The sequence below is a fragment of the Dermacentor andersoni genome, chromosome 10 (assembly GCF_023375885.2).
Source record: "Dermacentor andersoni chromosome 10, qqDerAnde1_hic_scaffold, whole genome shotgun sequence".
NCBI lineage: Eukaryota > Metazoa > Arthropoda > Arachnida > Ixodida > Ixodidae > Dermacentor > Dermacentor andersoni.
This window is the reverse complement of record NC_092823.1, coordinates 79,789,285-79,816,704: the sequence shown is the minus strand read 5'-3', so window position 1 is coordinate 79,816,704 and position 27,420 is coordinate 79,789,285. Positions and strand designations below refer to the sequence as shown.

Genomic DNA, 27,420 nt, shown 5'->3' with positions numbered 1-27,420 from the left:
AAAACCACGTAAGTGGTGCAACAAGTCAATAAAGCAAGTTATAGAAGAGTGTAAGCAGGCTCATAGACACAAGACAAGACACAAATTTGGGACTACATAAAAAGCAGTTGCTGCCAATTATCTGCATTTACGCTATTATAACAATTAAATGTCCTAACTTCGAAAATTACACATTTTTGTGCTGGTACAAGGCATTACACTTTTCGCATAACACAGATTTTGCTGGGGTACTCGCCAAAGAATGCTTACGCATTGAAACACACATTGAGAATTGGGAGCGAACAAGCAGTTTCCAAGAATGCACACGACTCTTCAGAGACGGCGAATGATTGCTGTAAAGCCTTTAGCGTATGCATACCTAAAGATGTAGCCTGCCCCACTGTACAAGTCTCACGTTGTGTCTATACTATCCCCACTGGGGTAAAAATTTTCCGCACATTTGCTCCAGATTTATATTTCATTGGGCACAATTGGTCTTGTGGAATATTCGAAAAGCTTTTCAAAAAATATTCGCACTTACGAATAGTGACAATCTGATTCGGAGACCGAATCAAATAGGACACTATTCGATTCAATAATTGAAAGTTTTGAATATTCGCACGCCTCTTAACGTGGTTGTGTCATTTGGCTGCGAAGTGAATTCTGAGGTAATGGTAGCGGAGGTACCTGCAGAAGCTACAATAGGAGAATCAGAAAGGAAGCAATACTGAACGTTTCAGAAAAAATAGCCAATAACGAATAACGTTGAACTTTGCAATGAGGTACAACTGGAAGTAGCGCCATTGGAAATTTACAGAATGAAATAGTAACATTTAGTAAAATGGCTTGAACATATTTAATGTAGACGATTCTTCTTCTGGAGCATAATACGCTGATATTACACAGCGACGGTCGCTAGCAACGAGGTATCTCAGCAGAAAAAAGTGTCTGTCATGCAAGAACTCTCAGCAACAATAAGAGAGAAGAAACATTCTGCGAGGGGTACATAGATGATCAGAACATGAAAACTTCGTGTCCTCAGCGCAGTTGGCAAAGTATGCAAATTGAAATATTTGCACCAGATTTTGTTAAAGCTAAGAGTTTGTATTTGTACAGGCATCATAATAAAAGAATAATCAAGGGGGAATGTGCGTCTGTCACATAATGTCCATATATAAAATTGCCCAAGTTGAAGCGAAAGAGGTTGGTTCAAGAGCTGCACATACCAGAGAGAGAGAGAGAGAGAGAGAGAGAAGTTTAGTGACACGAAATGCCGAGAGGTCGGCCTGAGGTATATTCCTCTAAACAGCTACTCGGCATTGGGGGAAGGGGAAGAGGGAAAGAAAGAGGGAAGAAAGAGGCGCATGATGGGTGACGATGACGATAGAAGAGAAGAAAGGGGGTTAACCGAGGGGCCCGATTTTTGTTAGTCATATCATAAGAAGGCAACAAACACTGACACCAAGGACAACATAGGGGAAATTACTTGTGCTTAATAAATGAAATGAAGAAACTATAAATTAATGAAAATTAAAGTGGATGAAAAAACAACTTGCCGCAGGTGGGTTCCCACCTGCAGCAAGTTGTTTTTTCATCCACTTTCGTTTCCATTAATTTATCGTTTCTTCATTTCACTTATTAAGCACAAGTAATTTCCCCTATGTTGTCCTTGGTGTCAGTGTCTGTTGGCTTCTTATGAGATGACGATAGAAGGAAGATGAACATATGGCAAGCAATCTGGCATGCTCAAAGTCTGCAATCCAGGCCTGTATTTTTTAAAAATTCAGTAATGCTTGGATGGCCTTCGGCAGCACATACCGAGTAGCGCATACCCAGTGACGTAAGTTGTCGTCAAAGAGAGTCACTGAAGAGCAGTGACCAAAGTTGGTCCGGTGGTTGGCTTTGTACCCGGTTGCGTCATTCCAGCAGCCCAATGCTCTGCGCATTTGACCATAGACTGCGCAGTGACCCAAGTTGAGGGGAAAGAGGTGAGGCGCTGACATACCTACACAAATAGAGACATATCGCAAGCTGGGTGAAGTTATCAAAGAATTGAAATTGCTTCAAAGCGGTCTTTAAGGCCCACTTTAAAGGGATTTGGTATCACATATCCTGGCTATATCTGCAGAGAGAAACATCAATTAGGCACGGTGCAGCTGACGTCAACAGAACGCGTCTTACCATCACTTGAGGTGGGTGAAGACTCTGTTGGGCTCTCCGGGGAACTTTCTTTTGTCGTCTTGTCTGGAACTGGTGGAATTCAGATAGGTGGGGCTATAAACCATGAGCTCACGCGTTTGTTGAAAGAAAACGTGAACATCTTTAGTAGGCGCTACTTCAGTTTACTTGACACAGGGGGGGGGGGGGGGGGGGGCATCACGTGATGGCGTTTTGTGGAGGAAAACATGAGTATTAGGGCAACATTTAGATGAACAAATAAAGCATTGAACTTGACTGAACAGCACTGTACAACACATAAAATCCGAGACGACAGCAGGTTCCTCGACATCTTATTAATTGTATTTCAATCGCAAACAGGAAATGCTGACAAAGAAGTCAGACAAACAAAAAACCATGTAGTGAATGCTTCTCGAACAAAAAGCGGGATAGGAGCCAGCTTACAACTAGGACACTTGTCGACCAATCCACGTTTGATTGAGCATTTCCTTCGACTATTGTTCATCGGAAACGACAATGAATCCTGTATTTTATATGTAAAAGACTTCCTAGAATACAACGCATGTATCGAGGTCCACAATTTAATGGTTCGGGGATGCAATGCCATCTTGCAAATCTCGCACGTCCATGGCTTTTGGAATAACAATATATTTTGAAAGGTAGTGATCCGCACTTATTTCAACGCAACTGAGGACAGCCTTATCGGATAAACGAATATAAAAAAAGTGCTTTTCACTCAACGGGACGTGTTCGAGGTTGGCCTTATTGAGCGATCTATTTTTCTTGGCAATCTTTTTTACAATTTGTTGTCGTTTCGAACGTGGCTAGGAACTCGGACGCCACGGTGCTGCCATCGTGGCTAGGCTTGGCTGTTCACAGAGAAGCCGGATAAGAAAACACGACTGGAAAACGAAATCTAATGTCAGATATGGGCTGCAGCTACATACAGGTAACTTTACTCGGAAAGAAATGGATGTGTATACAAAAGAAAACTTTGATTTAAGAATGGCCGGACTGAGTTCTGTTTCTGCTTTGTGCCCTGCATTCTTTCATAGTCAAACAGTTTGACCAATGAGTCGTCGGTGATCTATGCCCACTTTCAAGGGAGGTACATACTCAATGGCACATACTCAGTGACCCGAGTTGATCCAATGGTCGGTTTTCATCCGAATTCCCTCATCATAGCAGCGCACTGCTGTAACTATTAGACTATGACCCCCATACCTCCTACCCTAATTCATTTTTCTTGCGTTTAGTTCTGTAAGACGAAACGGGGAGGAACGAACACTTGATATGAAGCAGAAACGAGGTATGACAACGGGGGAGCAAATAGGAAATAATCACAAAGAATTCTTATGAACATAAAATTATGTAGTGCAAGCTGCTCGAACAAAAAAGTCTGGACAGGAGCCAGCGTTACAAGGAGACTTGTCGAACCATCCGCTTCTGACTGAGCCTTTCGTTGTACGACTGTTGTTCATCGGAAACGAAAAGTAGTAGTAGTATAAACTTTTATTAAAAAAAATCACATTCAGGTCCAGTGGGTGGGTCCCTCAGTCCAGGGCCCCACTGGCGATCGCGGCACGCCGGGCTTGGTCGAGAAGGGCCAATTGGTCCTCCCGCACCGTGCTGGCTAGCCACACCTCCCACTGCCTACTGTTGTAGTTTTGCCCCATAAGGGGTGATTGGATTTCTTGTGGCCGACTCTGGCACGACCATGTGATATGGTCAAGAGATGGCCGCCCTCCGCACCAAGGGCAAGTGTTGGGATACCGGGTGGGGTGTATGTGGTGTAGTAGGAGTAGGTGTGGGTATGTACGGGTTTGTAGTCGGCGCCAGTCCCGCATTTGCGCTGAGTCCAAGGATGTGTCTGGAAAGCTATACCGTTGCGTTCCTCGTCTCTGTGCCTCCAAGATATCTTTTGCTGTGATCGGAGATTCTACGAGAGTGCGTTCCGTCGCTCGGATGCTATATTCTCGAGCGAGGCGGTCCGCCCTCTCGTTACCCCTCACTCCGGCGTGCGCCGGACACCACGTAATAGCGTGGTGTTCCGTGAGATTTCTTCCTAGGATTTTGATGGTGAGTTTGGGCAGGGTGCCTGCCATGAAAAGGCGACATGCCGATTGCGAGTCGATTAGTATTAACGCAGAACGTGCTCTATTTTCAGCGTCACGTATAGCCAGAGCCACCGCAGTAGCCTCTGCTGTGGCCACCGACTCTGTTCTGACTGTTGTGGAAATAGTAGTTTGTGCGTTTGTGGCTACCACAGTAAAAGTTTTGCTATCTTGTTTGCACGCGTCCGTGTAATAAACCTCCGGATTTCTACCGAACCTGCGTTCGAGTGTCCTGGCCCGTGCAAGGCGCCGTTGTCTGTGGTATTTCTCGCTCATGTTTTTAGGGATTGGGTACACAGAGATCTGAGCTCGTATGTTCGGTGGGAGGAGTTCTGTTTGGTCGTTACAATGTGCCGGTCTGAGAAAAATGAATACACACCAACTAACCAAATTCATAGCTCTTCCCTGTGCCCTAAGTGGGCGGGAGCACTGCTACAGGCATAATAGACCGACAGATAGATGGCCATAAATATTGATAGATACCGAAGAGTGTGCGTAGTATCCTGAAATGCTAATCGCAATAAAAATAGAATAAGGGGCACATGGTAGGCCTACAGGTCGATATTGGAGGAATAACATACTTGTCTCTCCCTGGAAATCATCTGCACTGGGATGAAAGCTCTTAGCGTTTGTCTTCCCATTTAATGGAGAGGCGCTTGAGATACACGTGTGAATACCAAGAAATGTGTAAGCTGTGCTATGATAACATCTGTGATTAACTGCTCATAATGAAGAAACATGTGGCATCCTTGTTTGTTCTATAAATTTTGTTAGTATTTCGTCGTAACATATACTTGCTTTTACAAACGTGCTTGATTGCACGTTTGTGAAAAAGGGTTTATTAGGAATGAAAAAATGCAAAGAAAGGTAATAAAACGTGCATCGTCGTCGCTGACCAGCTGTCGCTTGGTATAAATCATACGGATCTTTGTCTTCTCAATAAAAAAAAATGAAAGCAGATAATTGCAGGTTCTTACGAAAACATGAACAACGTGCGTAGACCGTATGGGAATGCAGCACGGGATTAAGTTGCGCTTGCATGTAATTGACTGGCCTCAGAAAAGGCGAAGTTTTCAGCGCCAAGCAAGGTTGCAAGCTACCTCGCTATGGTGCTCGCTGCCTTTCACCCTTTCAGCTTTGTAGCCATTTTACGGCTATTACTATTTTCGTTCTTTGCGGCAGAAGGCCCTGGTTTAGTATGGGTAAGTCTTTCTGGATAGAAAACTATGATCCCGTTATGAACTACATTATGCACGTTTTATCTTGAGGAAATATATGAATATATATTGTTGAAGTAGCTATACTGCCAAAAGATACAAAAAACTTTGCAGCTCAACATGTAAGTAGTAGAATATATATATATGTATATATATATATATGTTCCATGACTGCCTGTTCGCTAAGAGGACGATCACCTAGTTTCCCTAGTTTCCTCATTGTATAGGACAAAGATTGTACTTGTGCTTGAAATTGAGGACAGTAGCACAATAAATGGTAAATGTTCTCCTCGCATCCGCAAACATCACATGCAGGACTATCAGCCATTCCAATTTCTGCTGAGTAAGCTTTCGTGAAGGCAACTCCCAGCCGCAATCGACACAGAAGAGACGCTTCGCGTCGATGCAGTCAGGCCTCAGGTCTGACTTACAGTGAAGAGTTTATTCTGTGCAGTCTGGCGCGTCTTGTATGTGCGGTATTCTACTCTGCTAATGAGAGCGTGCGTGCAAGAATGCGAAGTTGTCTCGCAGCGTCGCTCCTTGAGAGAGGAATGCGGACGCAGCGGTCTTCTGTGACGTCGGAGCTGCCTTATCTGCGTCATAATCTTCAATGACACCGCATTGGCCTGGTATCTACGGAAAAGTGATACTGTGTCCTTTTTCTCTCAAGTGATAGACAAGTTCCACGATTTCGCACTTGAGCTGATAGTGAGTTCCATGTCGGAGAAGCAACTGCACACATTGTAAGGCGGGCCTTGAATTGAAGAAGACTGCCTATTTTAGAGGACTTTCAGCATTTATCACATGAAGCGCGTCGCGGAGAGCCGCGGGCTCTGCAGCTGTAGATGTAGTGATATGGGAAGTTTTGAACCACTGGGTCATTCCCATTGTTGGTATAACTACAACGCCGCCGTAATAGTAATGTTATTAGCTCAAATACATTAACACAGTGTGCATAATCATGCCAGACTGCCGAAGTTCTGTAACGGAGTGTTATGTAATTAGTAGGGAATATCGTCTGATGGAAGTTTAAAATGAGATAGAAGAGATCAATTTTTCACTAAAAGCCGTCCGTCAGGAGTTTGAATTCTACATTTTTTAAGAGAGCTTGCTACAGTGGTAATTATTTTTCAAAATAGAAAAGTAACATATGGAAATAGTTTAGGGAAAATCTAACTACGAGCGCTTTGCAGAAACTGGAAGTCGAGCTTCGTTTTACTAAAGATGCTAGCAATTTCCGCGCAAAAATTTGCTGGCCATCGAATTGCTGCTGATGGATAATATAATCATGCGGCTAAGCTGGGCGCATGTTTGCATAATTCACAGTGATATGGTACGCACAAAAAATATATTCTTTGATGAACCTTGCACGTACCGCTGCTCTTTAGTTTACACGATTAAACCTGGTGGTTCATTTGCCTCATCCAGCCTTCGCCGCAGGTCAGAAGAATAAGAAACACTATTCCGAAGAAGCATTCTACGTACCGCTGCAACTGTTTCTCGCCAAAGTCCCCTGTGTTCTGTGGGCACAGAGTCTGGGACACACACAACGTGGCAAACAAGTGCAGGGAAAAGTTGGACGCACCGGTTCGCTTTCTCCTTGTTGCTGTGTTACATGTTATGGACGCATGACATGCTATCTTTATAACCTTTCACAACAATGTTTGCGTTTTTAATTACCATTCAATTTCCGTATCACGTTTTCTCAAACAGGCACTTCCGATTTTCCTGAATAGCCCGCTTGGAGGAGCTTCATAGCCTGGTTGCAAAGTCCTGTTTTAACATGATCAGTACGTGATCTTGAGATGGTCAAGGCGAGCGACGCGCAGAGAAAAGAGCCATGCTTGTGATTCTGACACGATGATACCTATTTCTGAAAAATTGTGGCAGAACTCATCTCTCAATGACTGTCGATGGTAATGCCATTAGCGTTCGAGCAGCGTAGCGACGCACGGTGTTTTGGGAGTCACGTTTATTTAATATCTGTAGTAGTCATTGTGACACCTGCATGGCTTCAGCTATGTGCGACATACTCTGGTAACGTCCAGATTTGTTATGGTACTCGCTTTCCGAGGCCGCCCATGAGCGTGGCGACTGCATGACGCTGACGGAGTGACAGCGATGGAATGACGAGCGATTGGCGTCTATGCAAAGACAGAGGTGGTATGACGAAGACGGCCAGACGAAAATGAAGTGCAATTCTTCCTGATAACGATGGCATAACGACGGCGCCGAGACAAGGAAAAGAGAACAATGGGATGACGACAATTGATGACGATGGTGTGACGGGAACCACATGACGAAAGTAAAAAGACCAGAATGACATGACCACCACGGCATGACCGCGATGTTATGAGAGTGGTTACATAATAGCGACTGTTTACAACGAAATGATAACGATGACGTAACAAGCGCGGAAGCACAATGGGATGACGACGAGTGTATGACGACAATGAGGTGACTACGACTGCATCACGATGCCTGTATGAGTATGATGGTTTTACGATGACGCCCCGACGAGAGCCAAATGTCGAAGCTGGCGTGAGGAAAAAAAAATTTAATTATGGGGTTTTACGTGCCAAAACCACTTTCTCATTATGATCGCACGCCGTAGTGGAGGACTCCGGAAATGTCGACCACCTGGGGTTCTTTAACGTGCACCTAAATCTATGTACATGGGTGTTTTCAAATTTCGCCTCCATCGAAATGCGGCCGCCGTGGCCGGTATTCGATCCCGCGACCTCGTGCTCAGCAGCCCATCACCATAGCCACTGAGCAACCACGGCGGGTCTGGCGTGAGGACGATGACACGACCACGATGGCATGATGACGACGATAGGAGGGCCAAGGCATGGTATCGATTGACGACGACGTAGTTCCGAGGATGGCATCACAACGGAGGGATAATCATGATTGAATAAGGAAAGCGTAATTAGTATTGAATGACGAAAAAACGAAGTCGATGAAGCGATGAAGGTAATATATTGGCAACAAAATAATGGCAATATGGTTTCATGAATTAAATGGATGGCTGAATTTACGATGGTAAAACGACAACGTGACGACTACGGCATGACAACAATAGTATGAGGAGGATGGCGTGACAACTATGGCATGACGAGACTCGGACGACGAAGTTCAACGGCAATGGAACAACCACGGTGGCGTCATGCCAGTAGTATTTGAAAGAATTCATGATAACGCTGCACAACGACAATACCTGTGCGGAGGTATACAAGTAGGGTCCGTAGGTTGTGGTTTTATAAGTCTTAAATTGGGTAGCGCAAGAAGCGGGTGTTATTTTTTTAGAGGGAAACTGGGGAACGATCAGCGTGTATTTGTTCTGCCATGACAACTGGGCAAATCGGCGGTCTTTCTGTTTGTCAGCCAGTGCCTGTCACCTCTAGTTAATTTTCCTAGATCTAGGTATTTTAACCTAGATATAGCAACCTAATCTATCACTTAAGCTTGATTCACCTTTACTGTCCCTTTACCCTAGAACCGCCCATAGGCCGAGCAACCTTAACGGAGTTATGACTGAGTCATCTTGGTGACGTGTTTGACGGATTTTCGAAATGGAAAAAAGAAAAGTAGTTAACAGCGTATGTGCGTGCTTCACTGCAAATTGCGTGTAGGTGAGTTAGCGTAGTGGTGCTTTAGGTAGTAGAGGGCATCCGCTAAGAATTTTAGCACACCATTTATATTGGTGTGCACACTCTTGCGACGTTCTTATATTCTGTAGGACAGGCCTGGTTACCCATATCCAGAAAAAAAAAAGATTACAGCAGGAACCGTCCTCTTTGATTATCTAGGCCAGTGCTAATCATTTCTTCTTTGCGCGTGGCGCAAAGCCCGAACGAACTCACGTCCTCCCTGGGAAACGCTCGCGCGAGGTTGGCCTCACACGCTGATGACGTACGATCTGGACACATACCACCAAATTCGTCTTCGACAAAGTTCTTTTCAAGGTATGCATCTGAGTTCCACGAATGGCGGTTCTCCAATCGGCGCCGCTTGCTCTCGGCGGCCTCTTCAGCAGCCGTTGGCTTGGCCCACCGTTCTTCTTCGGCAGTATGTGCCTGTTCTTGTTGCTCGCGCTTCCCGGTCGCCTGTATCTCGTCGTCCCTTCAATTACCTCGCCACCCTCTTCGCTTTGTTACGCATCAAATACCTCTCTAGTCTTTGCAGAGCCTTCGCTTATTTACGCTCCCCTTCGGCTTGATACTTTCGAGGGCCTCTGCAAATGGGTCGCGAAACTTTGGCCGAAAAGCGGTTCAGAGCCAATGGTCACCGACATCAGCAAGTGTGCTTATGGGAGCAACGATTGAAGCGCGAGTGAGGAGGGAACAAACATTGTGAAGGAAAAAGCTTTATTTTATTTAGGCGAGACAGTTTAATTCATTCGACGAAAATAAAGTTCCCAATCAATTTTATACGCGAGTGGAGAGGAAAGAACAGACACCTTATCTTACTCTATACAATAGAGCAAATGTCTAATAAATACCGCTTTTTCAGCGCCCACTATAGAAATGAGGCGTTGATGCGGCTGTGACTTTCAATGCAATGCAGCTCTTGCTGTGTACAGAAAGGCACGCTAGTATTGTTCGTCTGTTGCAACCCCCCCCCCCCCCCCCTTTTATGTTCTGTGGTTTTGCTTGTCAACGCTTGTCTGAATTCTGATAGCGCAGGTAGTTTCATCGTCTCTTAACGTCTTCAGTCAAAAGTGGTTAGTTACGACCACCAAATAATTGTTTACTCTGGCTGTTTTCGTTCGGTAGCGCTGGCCGACAAGCTTGGCGTCCGACGAGGCGACCAGCACTCTGCACGCAAAACTTTCGTCGGCCTGCAAAGAAATTATGTTCCGTCCAGTGGTGCGATTTTGACGCCCGTACGGCTGACCCTTTGCTGCATCGCTTGCGGCGTTAGAAGCTCGAAACGGCAGTCGAGTCAAATTGCAGGGAACATTAATATACAGCTCCAACGGCACGCTACCACAATAAATTTCGCCCCTTTGAGAACAAAAATTACGTTACTTCTGTTTTTAACCGATGCAGCGTCACATTAGGTTTTCTTGCACCGGAAGTGTTCCGTCGACAGACAGATGGCGCTAAGTCCCATAAACCATCGATAAACCTGCGTGTCTTGAACGTAATGGGTTTCTATGAACGCTTCGTTATCACGTATCACGTTAGATTGATCATTCCAGCTAGAGCGCAGTCTAATTTCGTTTAAACAATTTTAATTGAGATTAGAACTATACCTAAATAGAAAATTTGCAGTCTTCTTCCATAACAGGCAAACTGTATTTAATGTCATAATGGTAAGTTGAACATCGTTTGATTAATCTGCGGAAATCTAGACAATTTTTATCTGACTTAGGGGAAACATGGCTTCCGAGGGTGGCACTACTGCTGGGAGCTGAAAGTGCAAGAATTTTTTTTGTAACTTTTCTAAGCAATTGACACAAGCAGCGGTCTCCTTTTCAGCACGTACGTTATTTTTAATGAAGCGAAATTACTGGCAGGAACATGTAATCTCAAACATATATTCTCACAAATCATATAAAGAACTGAGCTCTAGAAATCCTCATTGTCAGGCGTTCTTATATAAAAGAGAACATTTTAACAAACAAGAGAAAAGGAAGGCGACAGCCCTGTGGAAGCGGATGTCCAGCGAAGTTGTTGAACACCACCACTAGCAATGCTGATGGGGATTTGCAATGCTTTGTAGGTGAATTCCTGCTACGGCGCATTATTCAACCAAAGGATAATGTGGACATGCGGATTTCCCCTGTGCTCGAGTTGCACGGCAATACGGGCAGAGGCAGCACGCCGGCCGCTGGTCTTATTGCCGTTTCCTTTCCCTTTGCCGCTCGTCGTATTCACGCTCCACCTCGGGAGGCCTGGCAATGCATTGCCTACCCATAACGGTGCTGCAACAACGATGAAATTATTTGCTTGGTTCGTTCTGTTATATATGAAAGCCTAGTGACGTCACTTCCCAGGTCCCAAGCTGCCGTCGTCGTGACAGTTGCGCAAGAGTAATCTTTAACCAAGAAATGGATGCGGGAAGCTTCACAATGTTAGCAAGAACGGCTTATCATAAATTATGTGGTTTGGATGTTTTTCTGCTCGTTCTTTATCGAAACAAATGCTGAGCTGTATGTTGTATCTGTGATACCAGAAAATATGTGTACTTTCCGCTTCAATAGCTGAAGCTTTCTTTTCCCGTGAGGTCGACACCGAGAAAAATCCCGACTAACAGGAGGCTAACAGCTTAGCATAAAGCAACAAAGAAGAGAGGGGTTTGGCGGACCATTCTGTACTTTCCTCTCTGCACGCTTTATCCGAATTCGTATAGCTGTATGCTAATCGCAATCGACTTTTCGCATTCCGGGTGAAACTGCGGCTCCTTAGGATAAATCATGCAGAGAGGAAAGTCCAGAATGGTCCGACAGACGCCTCTCTTTGCATCATCTAGCTGCGAATATCCCCTCTGGTATGTTTTTATCCCTAGGCAACCAGCTCGAGCTTCAAATAGCAAGGCACTTCCCTTCGTGTTATCGTACAGATTTTCCCTTCTAACTTCTCTCTTCATATTGTCCACCTCCACGCTCACCCTCGTGGTTGGATGGATGGATAGATTGATGCATAGATGGATGCTATGAGCCTTCCCTTTGAAACGTGGCAGTGGGTTGCGCCACTAGGCTCTTCTTTTAATTAATGTATTTAAGGAGAGTTTGGTGCGTATGTGTCACGCCAGCTACTCCTCTTCTCTTACATGACAGTTATCTTCGAAAAGTTGTCAAAAATGACCAAACTGTGCGAATAAACACATAAACGAACTTTCACGTACTAAGTCTCATTACTGCAATATAAGTAAATGTTCGGGCAGCAGAAGAGCTCACGTAGGATAAATACCCGCGAAACAGGAATGTTCACATGCAACATACGAGTTCATAAAGCATAAATGTTCATAAAACCAGGATGTTGACCCAGAAGATGTTGGGCACTTGAATTCTGCGCTGTAAATGCAACAAATACAACTGCTACATGAACGCGAAGACACAATGAACATGTAATTAAGGGTGCGTGTTAGTAATAACAATGCAAGCAATAACTATTGTATGACTTCGTATTTTTGTGATACTTTTGACTCCTGCAAAAATTGTACAAAAGCGCACGCAGCGATGGTTTGAAGTTTTTCTGTTGGCCATGGAAGAAGAAGAACCCTTATTTAGTAGAATGGTCCGGCAGTTTTTGTGGTGCTGGCCTCAGGTGGTGGCTCGAAGTCCTTGAACTCGGGCGGCATCTTCGGCTTGTCGGACGGCCCAGAGCTGGTCTTCCAACTCCGAACTTTTGAGATCCCCCTCCCAGCGGCGGCGACGCTGATGGAGAAGGTCCTCGGCGGCCTCCGCAGCGGGGACGACTTGGCCATGGACCTAAACTTTCTTAGAGAAAATTGGCCATGGACCAAAAATTTTTCCTAAGGATAGTGGCCGTCTATCCAATATGCAGTTTTTTCGAAAGGTTCTTGCGGGAAGCACCATGATCTTGTTTATATGTTGCATAATGTCTTACGAATATTAAAAAAAAAGAACCGGATTGCCAGCATCAAGCTTTCTTAAGAGCTATTGGGAGCATTGTTTTTGTACGCTTTTGTTTTTCTTGTTTGTGATCTGCCTACTTTTCTGCCACCAAACTTCAATCGCCGCTTACCAATTTCTATAGCTGACATGTTCACTTTCCCTCTGCTATATCGAAACCCAAGGGCTTCAATGAGGCCAGAGGACTTAATCCGACCGCTGGGTAGACAGCTTCACATTTTAATAATACATGCTCCATCATTTCCATAGCTTTACCGGAGCATGCGCATGCTTCTTCTTTGTTGTAGTTCACTTTATATGTGCGCGTTGTAAGGCATGCTGGTCTCTTTTCGAAAAGTAGAGAGCTACCCTTTGAGTGGTCATTAAATGGTTCTTTCGTGATTTCGTTCTTTCCTCTTAGGCAGTTATACAAATGTGGTTTCTTTTCCATTGCCGCCTTCCATGAGAGTGTCTCAGCCTTTCTGACTTTGTGTTTGACGTTTCTCGTTGCTACCGTGCTTACTGTACCGGTCGCATATCTGCTGGCAAGCTTCCTAGTTCGTTTCCTCCACTCTGAATCAATGCTTTTTCTGTACAAATATCTGAACACTCTAGCAAGCGATTTATTATCTTCCGTATTTCTAAGCCATTGTTGTAAATTAAGTTTACCCTTACAAATTTTACCTGGATCGCCTCCACGGATGTGTGGAGGTGAGCACCATCTGGTGGTGCTGCAACGAACCCAGTGGCGCACACCTCCAGCTGGTATTGGTTGAGTTCTTGCTCACGGACCCGATAAATGGTCTGGGGGGTAGAGGTATACAGCTTCGATGAAAAAGGGAACAAGCTTTCGTTCACTCAAGAGCGGTCGGCACTGAATATGCTAAATTTTTATATACGCTGGCTCTCGTGTGAGTGTTAAGCAGAAACGACACACACAACATATCTATGCAATAACAATGTTTATAATATTATGTATCTTGACAACTTGCTCCCCAAAATGTCAGCAGCAGTCATTCGTTTTGTAAGACCTGCAATTATTATTGCCCTTTACGAAAGGCAAATATTGGGGACAAAGCTGATTTTAAATGAAAACGAAAGACCGTGAATATATGCAGTACTCAGACCCAAGCCACAGCGGCGAGCACAGCAGTCAGTCGTCGAACCATAATACCACGGGTCATGTGTGTCCGCTAGTTTTACATTAACAGTGGCGCATTTCAGCGTAATCGTTGGTGATCGCATATAATCGAGAATTTAGGACATTATTCACGTCGCGTGTAATCTTACTGGAGAAGGCTCTTTTGTTGTAGAATGGACTGCAACAATAAGTAAATTTGGGGTACGGTAGGCGTCTCGTGCGCCGAGCAATAACTTTATGATATGGTCTTGGGCTGCTGAGCACGAGATCGCGGGATCGAATGCCGGCCGCGGCGGCCACATTTCGATGGGAGTGAATAGCGAAAACCCCTGTGTATAGATTTAGGTGCACGTTAAAGAACCCCACGTGGTCGGAATTTCCGGAGTCCTTCACTACGGTGTGCCTCATAATCAGAAAGTGGTTTTGCCACGTAAAACCACATAATTTAATTTTTTTAGCTTTATGATAGCAGTAAGGTGGTGAAAAACGGCCACCAGCAGAGAGAGAAGCAATCTTCACCGTATGACATCTCGTACGCTACAGGCGAAATTTCTCGGCAAACACAATAAAACTGCAGCTAAGATAATAATAAGTAAATCTATAAATGTAATTGACGGCAAGCCTCAGGTATTAAGGAAGCCAGTAGCGCGATTTATTGCTTCATTATGCAATTGCAATTGTGGAGAACGACAATCAAGCAGCACTAAAGAAAGTGGTTTTCTATATCTATGAAAAACGCACAGGTGTAAATTTTGCTGTCCGAGCGCAGCACACCGGTGCTCTCTGTGTTCGTGCTGAACATTTAGTGCGCACTCAGCAGCACATTCATTAGAATCATCGCGTGATTCACTTGTTTATTGATGCTTTCCTTTCAGGCTTACCGCATCTCCACTTGCACATTAAACAGCGAGAGTAAGTCTCCATTCTCATTTATGTATATTAATATGGGTTTTTTATATCGCCGAACTCATCAGTAAGCTTTCAGATTAAGCGGGGATTGCAAGCGTTCAGAGTGCGTGTTTGCTTGCTTCTTAGCCTTCGTTAGTGGCCCATATGGTACCTAAAATAATTAGTTTCTGGAGCTTAAGCTGTTATGGGCCCAATGCAACAGCTGTTTCCGTTGGCGATGTTGTCCGGCGCTACCGGTGTCCGTATCGGCTACGGCCAGGAAATGAAAAAAAAAAAGACAATCAGTTACCGCCGCTAAGGAACCCCGGCCCTCAGCGCAGCAGTCGGCTACTCTGCCATTGCGCCATGCCAGCGTTTGCTAGCTGCTACGGAAGTATCTCATATAGAGGCGTCCTAGCATGCGAGAAATGACGAGATGTCAGATGCTTGCTGTGTAGCGCCGATACGTGCGCACTTTGAATTGGAGTCGCATAATATTGCACCAGGTGGCACGCTATGTAGCAGTTGCATTGTATCATACATGCCCTTTCTCGCGCGATGTGAGATGCTCGTTGCGTACGGCCTATGCGTACAAACATTGCATTGCTGTCACATTGTACTTCACCAGGTGTCATGACATGAAATAATTGCATCGTATCGTGCTGCGTGCCAAGGGATTTCACATGTGCGTTGTGTACTCTCGATGCCTGTGTTTACACTACGGCACGGATTATGATGCCTCCTCTCAAGGTACAAACAGCTGCTGAAGAAGCGTCTCACAGGGCTACACGTGCGGCTGCAACCAGGCTACTTCAGGCTCAGGAGACCCCTGTGCACAAGCAGCAGTGCTTCGTTGATGCAGGGCGTACATCTCAGTGCATTCTCGTGAAGAGGACGCCAAGAGACTTCGCCGCAAAAACCCTCTAGTGCACATGTTCGCTGCTGAAAATGCGGCCCGACGGTCACGCCGCCAGGAACCTCAAGTGCGTGCTGCCAAGAATGTGGCCTGGCAACTTCGACTCGAAAACCCTCAAGCGTGTGCTGTCGACAGTCAGGCATGACAGCTTCTTCGCGAACGACCACATGTGCACGCCGCCGAAAATCAGGCACGACAGCTTCGCCGCGAATACCTTCATGTACGTGGAGCAGAAAATGAGGCCCTAGAGCTTCACCGCGCCGACCCTCACTGAATGCGTGCAGCTCCAAGTGAGGTCCGGGAGCCTCGCCGCGCAGAACCTCACGTGCGAGCAGCCGAAAATAAGGCTGGGGAGCTGTGCCGCGGAGAACCCAAGGTACGGCCAAGTGAGAGCCTGTCGAAGTAAGTTCGCCTACGAGATCCTCATGTGAACGGGAGAACCAGACAACGAGACTTCGCCGAGAAGACCCACGGGTGCGTGCTGCCGGAAACGTTGTCCGACATCCTAGGCGATAAGAACCACGTTACGAGCACGTCAGGCACACCCCCGGCAACTTCGCAGAAAAGCTCTTCAGGTGCGAGAAATGGAAGTTTCCAGACACCCATCCGCATCTACAGGGGCCAACGCCGACTGTTAACGCAAGATCCTGGACAATGTGTTTGGTACTGTGTGCAATGTGTGCGACCGCATGTGGTTTCAGACTGTTGTGAAACCTGTGCGAAATGCACACGCCACTCTCTTAAGAAGCACATTTCCTCTTAAGAAGCACAACTTTCGTGTCTGTGCTACATGCCATACGTCCTTGATGAAGTACAAGCTTTCGTGTTTGTCCCGCAGCCATGAGTACGCGTAACGCCCGATACCATACCGACTTCTTAAACTAAATAAAGCGAGTGAACTGGTCAGATCACCTAGCATACCCTTCTGCGTTTTTGCTAACTGATACATGGCGGCGGTCAGTACGGAATCGCCGGGAACGTGGTTAACGGGCCCGTAGACGTTAAGAACATAGTCATGTCCCTTGCCCCGAATATCGAGGAAGACTACTGCGTAAATGTCTTCTTGAACAACGCCTCCTAAACAACGCATCCTGCTTTTCAGGTGCCATCAAGAAGTTTGAGGCGCCTTAGTGCCTCATATTTCTCTGTAAAAGAACTCTCTACAGGCACTCCAAAATCAAGAAAGCGGCTCACAGATGGAATAGCACACCGTGGTATAAAGGTTACAAACAGGGATAAGATGCGTCAGAAAGGCTGTGCAACGTTTCGCTAGGAGGACCTATCTTCGTCGAAGGCGACCTCGTCATCCTCGGCATGTTAGGTTTAAAGGGTTAGTACAATGACGTCACGTGCGTTTGTTGTCGGTAGCGGCTGGTTGTAAAGGGAGAGACTTCAAAGAGAATGAGCCCTGTCGCCGGAATTTTGTGAGTGTGGTTCCTAAGACGAGGGGACAAGAGCGGGAGAGAGGAAAGGCGGAGAGAAACGAAAAGAAAGAAAAGGATAAAAAAAGAATATCAAAAGGAAAAAAATACCAAGAAAAGAAAAAGAAGGGCATGGGGGTGTGTTGGGGAAGCGAGAGGCTAGGGAGCATTCAGGGGTGTCGTGGACGGCATGTTCTTGTGGTTTTAGAAGAGCCGGTCAGGCTTTCAGTGCGCGAGTAACAAAAACACCCAAAAAGACATCACTTGAAAGAATGACATTAGTAACGTAGCAGCAATGCGTCGAGTAATTTTGAAGGAGTTAAGATGGCGACAAGGAGTCTGGGTTGCAAAGCATGGGGTAACTGGAAGGCAGCGGCATGGTCTTTCAAAAGACGTTAGCCCCAGTAGCTCAACGTAGGTGTCGTTACGGTGGAATACAGAAGTGGCGATACCCTGTGTGGCTCCTGGCGGCTGGGACATTGGAGGTATCCTGGCGGCTGGGACATTGGAATGTGTTGGTTAGGGTGTTTTCAGAAAAATATGCAATAAAAACAGGCAAAAAGAGGGGGGGGGGAGAGGGCGAAAACAGAGTAACGAATAAGAGGGTGACGTGCGCAGAAGTGGGCGGGGGCTGGTCTACGTGGGAAAAGGGGGTCGTACAGTTGATATCAATGTAAAAACGCGAAATAGTACATTTAATTGAGTAGTAGGCAGGAAAAATTTTTTTCGAAATGGAGGAATAGGTTAGGTGAAGAATTAAGGTTAGCTGGTGGCATCATGTGTTTTGTGCGTTGGTTGATGGTATGAGAAATTCAGACTTAAGTTACCGCTTCTAAAGATTCTAAGTTGCCATGTGCGCAATTAATTGCCGTCGGGTGTAGGAAATTATACTTGTGTATGAGTTATGATTCCATATATTTCCTTTCGCGAGGTGAACTGAAATTTGTTTGTAGTATATGGAGCCTTGCTTTGTGGAATATATGACCATATTCATTGAAGTGGCTGGCTTCTGCTTTAGGTAAATTGTGTTTTGTATCCGCGCGGTGACCGTTGGGTCTTCTATGAATTTGTTGTCCAGGCTCACCTATTTATTGTTTGCTACAAGCGGCACATTCTAGACAGTTGACTACGTTACTTGATGTGCAGGTGAAATTTGCAGTTACCTTGTGTGAGTAATTCGATGCTGTACTTTTTCAACAGCATTCAACAGCATTCAACATCCAAGGGGCCTATAACGTAAAACTATTCCAATATGTTTTTATTTCAATCTCCTAACGTCCAATTTGGCAAGCATCGTGCGGTGACCCGCAGGATTGTCTGAATAGACCAATCAAACGCTCTCCTCGTTTATAGGAGTTCACTTTTATTTGCTTTAACAACGAATAACATTGCCTACACTCACAGGCTTGACTTATCTAATTGGCTGACGAGACGCGAGGAGTAGGCTCAAGTGGAGAGGGATTCGATGAGGCCGATCCTGTGCACTGAAATCAATAACCGCATGAGGGGTGGCACTGTCGTCTGCGATTGGTCCTCTTTTCGTTACTTAGCTTCAGTGGCTTGGCTAAAATTGCGGAGGCACGCAACAAAACGTTAAGAGTGCCGCTAAAACGGATACTCAGCAACGAAGGGTTGGGACAGAGAGGTCATAAACGTGCCGAAAGTAGTCGATAACGTTACACGGCCACACCAAAAGTTTTATTTTACACAAATAAACCCACGCTCTCCGGGAGGTGCGAGTAGCCAGTGCGTGAGCGATCGGCGGCAGCCATCTTTTATTCATTTCGGAACGGGGCAGCCTGTGGCTATCCAGAAAAAAAAAATTAAGTTTTATTCGGCATAATAATGCACCTTTAATGCGTACACGTCAATTTCACGCGGTGAGTTTTTGCGTTTTTGTGATGTCGCCTGACAGGTAGGTGAATTGGGTGCAGCCTGAAAGCTTTTGAAGAAAAACCGAGGGCTAATGGCGAAAAGGTATCGAATTAGAAAGAACTATTTTTCTTTGGTTCGGTCCAATCATGTATAATCAGTGTGTACGCGGCCTATCGTATGGGGAGCTGTCGCGGTTTTCGTGACATCGCCTGACAGACAAAATGGTTGAAAAAAACTTTTGACCAATCGCGGAGGGCTTATTGCAGAATTAGAATAGAAAAGCTTCGAATAGTTTTACGTTATAGCGCCCCACAACGCCATAGAAGGCTTATCCGATGTGAGAACCATTTCTATCAAAGAAGAGCTTTCTGGTTACCAACCTCCCGAAGAACGAGACAAGGCAACGGAAAAGTTCGCGACAATGTCGCTGACGGAAATGCGCAACTTGCCAGCAAAGGTCAGCATGTGCATTGGAAAGCCATATACGACTACGGTCAATTAGACGTAATGCACGGTTGGGAACCTCGCCTACACTGAAGTGGACGAGTCGGGACTCGCCAAAAGGCTGTGGCTCAGTTTCGACTGTGGTGCCAGGGGAAGGCTGGCACGTGCTGAAGGCGGAACCACCATTGCCCAGTGCAGTCGGAAGTGCGGTCCGCCCCGAGTGGGTGCCCATCGAACAACGCACGGTCATCACAACGTTGCACCGTAAAGTTGGCATTACTTGTCGCCACGCACGGTTACCGGCTGTGCAGACTAGTGCAATAACTATTGATAAGTCACAGGGCGGCATGTATACTAGCGCCATATACAAGTACCACTAGCCTCACCCCCAGAAACTTGTGTACGTGGCACCGAGTCAAGCCACTTTTCCTTACGGCTTCACCAACGCTGAAGACAGCTTCACGTTTTACCACGCCACCGAAAATCAAGGTAAAGCGCTGCGTGATGAATCTGCTGAATCAGCCCCGCCGATTTGCCGTGTGCTCGCTTAAAGTGCGTTCACTGACTGCACACAGGTTTGACGTCATGCACGACCACAGCGTAATGCGAGTGCCCCTACTCTGCTTCTCTGACCATGGGGTCGTCAACAGAGAACCACCGGCTATAGGTGTGTCGTATCAGCAAATAGAGGTGCGCACCGGACCGCGGGTGTGGCGATATACGAACGAGGAAAGGAGTGTCCGCCATTTGAACTCGTAGGAGCAACGGACGTAGATTTTGCCGACGTGTGTGCAGTGCTTAAATCCAAGAGTGTTGTGGTGGCCTCAGCGTATGTGTCACGAGGTGCCCAACACAGGAACATTACGGACTTCCTGACACAAATCTTCGTTTCTGAATGCAATGGATACTCAATTGTTGCGGGTGATTACAACGTAAATACAAAGAATCCCCACAAAGCCTGGTTCATAGAGCGCGTGTAAAAAGACTTCGGCGTGTTATTTGTATCCAATACACAATGCAGCTCTTTTCGCACCAAGGGTTGTTTGGACTTTGTATTTATAAATAACGAAGTACCCGTAGTTGCATGCCCTTCACGACCTAATTTTGCAATCATAAAGCACACCTGAGTGAGTTCTCATAAATGTGTGCAAATAAAAACCATACTTTCCGCATACTCAGTACTTGCACTTACCGTCTTCAAGCATTTTATGATGGTGTCCCATGAATCCGCTCCTGAAGCTGACGCTTTGACTGTGCTGCGTGGGTTGTACAGCGCTCTGACTCTTTTTGCACGTTGTGTAAATCTGTGTGGTTGAGTAAATGCTCTAGCAAACGAACTGTTTGTTACTACGGTCACACATTTTTTTTTCTTCTGCAATAAAAATCCTTCAGATTAAGTATTAGTCCCTCTGGGGTTCGGAGAGGTACACCGCCAGTGAAAATAGCGGCTATATTTTGGCATTTTCAAAATCTCACAGTTTTTGAGTTGAATTCTAGAACAATCAGTGCCTATAGTCGGAGACTACGAGGAGCCAAGCTGCGTTCCGCGCTCTTGCCCTACTTCAGAGATCAAAAGCAACATACGATGTGAATTCATGTCCCAGTCTTATATCACCACAACGAAATGGTAAAGCCGTGCAGAAGAATCTTTCAGAAATACAGCAGCAAACTTATAATCAGCATGTCACCTACATATCATCAATAAACTTGTCCAAGATTTGAGCTAAACGGAACCTCCAAGAACTTTTTCGTGATTCTTGTCTGTGTCTAGAGAGAACCTTACAAAGCAAAGGTATCGATGTTTGCGGATTCAACATGCGACTGGAAATTATTTTTGTGCAAACCACCAACATCCAGTGTGAAGCTACCGAAAAGTCCGATGTCTTTATTTTTTTTTTATACCAGCCTCCCTTATAAATTTATTTTGTTACCACTACGAAATATTTCTGGCCTCAAGCACCGCTAGAGAAGTTGTGTCCCTCAGTGTTGCCGTGGTGCAGCATTTGAGTTCCGCACCGAGTGAAATGTTTTTCGATTACGATCTGTGTTTTTCGATGGACTTCAATGCGTTTGTCTTTGGGTGATTGCGTAACAACAAGGGAGACGTGAAGTTTTGCTTTTCAGCCAAAATTTACGATGCACGTCTTTGCGCAACGCACGTGCATATTGAAAATTCTAGAGCTCTGCCTTATAGGCAGACAATTATTCTTTGTTTTTTGGCCTAATGTAGCAACCTCTTAGCAGCTCCCCTCTATGAGTTAATGTGTAGTCAGAAGGTCCCCACATGTTAATCCAAAGCAGCATGCAATTTTCGCTGTGTACGAAGTTTACATTTACACAGGCGCACGCAGTTTCCTTCGCAACGCGGCACCACATATCCATAAAACAAATACTGATTGCTCGTGAAGCCACGCTCTCTTGTTTCATAATCTTCCGCAGAAAGATTTCTGCGCGAAACTCGTAGAATAGCGAAAACTGCGCGATTGTCTGGAGTGCACCGGGCAGGACATATGTTTGTTGCCAAACTTGACGAACTTCGCAGTGTCACTGACTTTGCGTTGAACATACATCGAAGCAGATTATTGTTTAGAATATGTACCGTATTTGTCGTGCGGGTCTGCAAAACCCCCCAAAAATTCGATTTCACTCTATCTTTCTTGTTTAAAGTGATTACCTGCAAAGTGTCGGCGAAATTCGTGTGAACGCTTTATCGTTTTCTAAAGCACATACTTCACACTTTAAGGAATGTGACGTAAAATAGGGTTGTGCCTATTAATATATATTTTTATTGTGCTTAAAACTGGAAATAACTGCCTCTAGTTGGACAGAAAATGCCAGAAAGCTGAAATGTTTCCCTTGCCCCATCGGAACCCTTAATTCATGCAAACATTTAACGCTGTGGAGAAGCCGCAAACATATTCTGGTTCTTAGAGACATTTACCATTTATAATAAGTAGTTAAATTTTATGTATAATGTATGTCCCCCTTTCTCCTTCCGCAGTTTGTGGAAAAGGGTTCGCAATGTCCAGAGTGCTGAGCGGGAAATTCGTTCAGAGAGATCAACAGCCGTGGATGGTAAGCAGGTGGTAAAAATCACGGTCGAGCAACATGTGGTGTAATTTGGCGTTCTGTTGTTTCTGTGAGCAACAGAAGCATGCGTGCTTAGGTTGCTCATAGGAAAGTTTCAATAAATTCTCAATTGCTAGTGAGTATCTGCCCTGTCCGCCTGGCCTGGCCTTCCGCGATAATTAGTTTTTAGCTAATATAAATGATCAATGTGGTGTAAAAAAAGGAAAATACGTGGTGCGGCAATAAATTATCAGCAACAGCTTGCTACAAAGTTATAAATGAACCTAAAACATTACACTGCAAGCGAGAGCATTGGTCATGTTATCGTTCCTATTTAGGCAAAAGTTTAAATAGCAAACACTTTTTTGGAGGTGAATGGTGCGGACAGAACTTAAAATTGGCGGGCAGTAAGTTCTTCAAATTTATTTTAAGTTATTATACGTTAAGAAATTGCTCTCCATGCTTCAACATTTTAAATACTCGACAACTTCGAAAATAAAGCTTTCATCTAACAGCTTTCTTTTTTACTTCAGGAAAGCTTCCAATAGCATTATGCATCAGGTTCTTGAAAACGTTTATCACTGTGGTAGAAGACGCAACGGCAATTTTTTATTATGTTAGTGCCCCCAATACCGTACACAGTACGTAGAAATCAACGTGTTCGCATCTACTCTTAAACCAGCTTATCTAGGAGTGGCTGAGTAAGGGGTCTTAAGCGCGCATATATATCTGACTACAAAGTAAAAAAATATATTTGACGACTGAACTTTATTTTGTTCAACGAGAACGTTCGCGTGAAGCATGGTACCAATGTACTCGAACACATGCTTGCAGAATCTTTCTTACTATACGAAAGAGACCCTTTCGGGAGGAAGCGTGAAGGTAGCTTTAAGCAAAGACTTCCTCATTTCGTGCATTCTTTGCTTCAAGGAAGCGTCAGTGATTCCTAACGCAAGGAGTGGCGCAAAGAAAGGAAGATTTCAGGCTTTGACCCTTGGCTGCATAAGTTTACTTATTTAGATAGCGAGAGGAGGCAAAATTTAAGAGAGCTGTTATGTAAGCGATGGGATTATTAAAAGGTAACTAAGCAGATCAACGGACAAAAACACAGGAAAGCTACAACCGCGTATTTGGCACAGTCGTTGGTTTTCGCGTTAGTCAAGCGGCCCTACGAACTCCTGTCCATTGGCCATTAATGGGGCAGTAACAAAAACAAAATGAAAGCAAGCAGTAACACTAAACAAAGTACCAAACGTTTGTAGGTAGCAAAACATTCAAGGCCATTCCACCCAGTGAAGGTGGATGACCAGCGGAGCTGTAAACATAACATCGTGGTAAAAATATTCGCAGTCACCGGTACGTCGTTTTCCAACCCCAATCGGTCACACAGACGCCAACAGAAGGCAAACGTTTTGTCCACTATGTCTCGACGAAATCGCGCATCCGCACCACTATAAGTATCAGCCTTCCGAGTGTGGTACCTCCGTCGTTGCGCCGCATTATTAGCTATACGGGCAACCTCATCGGCACGCTCCTCGGTGGTTGGTGCTGCCCGCCGCTCTCGCTCACGTCTGCCGTCCGAAAGTTGGGCCTCGTGAGCAACTTGTTCTTGGGCAGTACGCACTACACGTGGACTCCGCATACCAACGCACGTAACATACTAACCGTCTATTCGGCTCTTTGCGCAGGCACGTAAATGCAGCAGACGGCTTGTTAGCATTCACCCGTCACACTAAATGATCGATACGCTTCTAAGGCCATTAGCGCTCCCTTAGCGCAGCCGAACCGAGCAGCTGGCTAAATCGGGAGCTTGGGCATCTGTGAGAACCGCATTACGCTCACGACTCGCGACACCATCAAATCTTTCTCGAAACACAGTCTGTCGCACACCACACAACTGAATCCCAAATGTATGCTCAGCAAATCACTTTGACGTTTCGCAAAGGCCCCCCTGTGCTCATTCAATTTATTGGCGTGTTACTTGCGTCGCTTCACCGCCATTCTACGCTTCGTGCATCCATCTTCCTGTCGAGCCCGCCTCTCACGAGCAGCCTCTCGGGCACGATTCTCGCTTTTACTCGCCGCCCGTTTCCCAGCTTTCCTCTTGCTAGGCAAGGTGTAAACACATGCCCCACTGCTTTGCTCCGCCTCCCCATAGAGGGTGGCGTTATGTAATATTGGGTATTAGCTAACAAGCAAAGTGATGTGCAATGTCTGGTTGATGTATGTGGACAGGAAGGCGAGAAGTTAGGTCTGAAATTTAGCGTTCAAAATCAGCTGTTATGGTATTCAATGAATAGATTGACAGACAGTGTCAATCCAGGCCCAGGAAATCATCATCATCATCCTGGTTACGCCCACTGCAGAGCAAAGGCCTCTCCCATACTTCTCCAACGACCCCGGTCATGTGCTAATTGTGGCCATGTTGTCCCTGCAAACTTCTTAATCTCATCCGCCCACCTAACTTTCTGCCGCCTCCTACTCCGCTTCCCTTCCCTTGCAATCCAGTCCGTAACCCTTAATGACCATCGATTATCTTCCCTCCTCATTACATGTCCTGCCCATGCCCATTTCTTTTTTTTAATTTCAACTAAGATGCCATTAACTCGAGTTTGTTCCCTCACCCAACCTGCTCTTTTCTTATCCCTCAACGTTATACCCATCATTCTTCTTTCTATGCTCGTTGCGTCGTCCTCAATTTAAGTAGAACCCTTTTCGTAAGCCTCCAGATTTCTGCCCCGTACGTGAGTACTGGTAAGACACAGCTATTATACACTTTTCTTTTGAGGGATAATGGTAACCTGCTGTTCATGATCTGCGAATGCCTGCCAAATGCACCCCAGCCCATTCTTATTCTGATTATTTCAGTCTCATGATCAGGATCCACGGTCACTACCTTCCCTAAGTAGATGTATTACTGTACCACTTCCAGTGCCTCGCTACCTATCGTAAACTGCTGTTCTCTTCCGAGACTGTTATACATTACTTTAGTTTTCTGCAGATTAATATTTAGACCTACCCTTCTGCTTTGCCCCTACAGGTCAGTGAGCATGCATTGCAATTGGCCCTTTGAGTTACTAAGTAAGGCAATATCATCAACGAATCGCAAGTTGCTAAGGTATTTTCTATTAACTCTTACCCCAATTCTTCCCAATCCAGGTCTCGGAATACCTCCTGTAAGCACGCTGTGAATAGCATTGGAGAGATCGTATCTCCCTGCCAGGAAAAAATTCGGGTTAAAGAGTATGGTCACAGTTAGAATCTCCATCATTATGTCCTATGGTTAAACAAGCAGGAGAGTAACTAACTGGCTCCAAATAGACGATGATAGTGCGTGGGGTGAAGTGCTGGTATTCACGACTGACATTGGTCTTTAAAATATGAGCAGTCCATGACGACAGCTGCAACATGACGCGTGCTACGCAAACCTGTCCAGCCAACCAGACTGACAGATTGTCTTCAGCGATACGGAGATGGGGAGGATCATCGCCTGTTTCTACTGTGATCAACGTAGTACTCTGTAGTGGTAAAGTAGTGAAGTCCCCCTAAACGCGTAAGACCGTGGACTGTGGGTGATAGACGTCCGGATGACCTGCCTGTTCGCTGGAAAAAGTGACGAGCAACTCGCGAAGGTTTATAATTGTGCCGTACTCCCGAAGAAAGTCCATGCCGAGTATGACCTGCCTAGAGCACCCTGCCAGTATAATATATAAACCGACAAATGTGACCTCACAGATTCGTACTCTCGCACCGCATTTGCCGATCGGCGTGAGAAGATGACCGCCGGTTCTACGGAGCTGAGGTCCTGGCCACGGTGTCGTCACCTTGCGAAGTGCAGTAGCCAGTTGTCCGCTCGTAACAGAATAATCGGCACCAGCATCGTCAAGAGCGATTACTGGGTGGTTATCTACAGAAACCAGCATGTCGGCTGAAACAGGCTCATGGTTTTCGAAGGAAGGTGCCGAAGGTACGCAGTAGTCGTTGTCGTCATCGTTATCGTCGTCGTCGTCGGGGTGTCGCAGTGGAGGATCTTTCGAAGTGTGTTGGACAGCGGCCCCATTCCCGGAGGTCACTGTTTTTAGTTTCCCCGACTTGGACTCGTAGGCTGGTTGCCCACGGAAAAGAAGAACGTAGTGTAGCGGCTAGGTGACGCCAATCGTTGAAGAGGTGGTGATCGTGACTGGCGCCTCTGCGGAGACGGAGATAGGGTCGTTGGCAGGGACTGTTCAAACGGTGGGAACTGCGCGTACGGCGACGAAGGTTGACTGGCCAGATATTGCTCGACTTCTCTCAGGCGCTCTCCCTCACGTGGGCGACGAGCGCCGGGGTGAGAGCCCTGGATTCCTATTCTTGGGTAGTATTTTGAGTAAGTGAAGAGGAAACGCACCGTACAATGCTTCGACCACCTTCCGAGTATGGCTGCCACTTCCTCCTGCAACAACCCTCCAGCGTCACATCCTCCTACAACGCCAAGCGTGACACAGAGGACCCGAGGCGAACTTGAGGCCATGGCTCGAAGTTCTCACTGCCTCCATACGCATGACAACATGAACATCTCGCGCATTCAAGCTGTTGTCCGCCAAGAAATTGCAA

At 45.8% G+C, this 27,420-nt stretch overlaps 1 protein-coding gene across 4 annotated transcripts in view; it reads left to right on the top strand.

The window, feature by feature from the left end:
* Positions 1-5,251: 5,251 nt before the first annotated feature.
* LOC126544118 (transmembrane protease serine 11D-like) overlaps positions 5,252-27,420 on the top strand; it is a 174,949-nt gene continuing 152,780 nt past the window's right edge. For 2 of the 4 annotated variants that reach the window (XM_055062462.2, XM_055062461.2), the window contains exons 1-3: positions 5,252-5,473; positions 15,090-15,126; positions 22,760-22,833. In XM_055062462.2, coding sequence (XP_054918437.1) covers positions 5,378-5,473; positions 15,090-15,126; positions 22,760-22,833 — 207 coding nt within the window. In that variant the 5' untranslated portion in view covers positions 5,252-5,377. The remainder of the gene's footprint in view (positions 5,474-15,089; positions 15,127-22,759; positions 22,834-27,420) is intronic. The other 2 variants (XM_055062460.2, XM_055062463.2) reach the window with 2 other exon arrangements.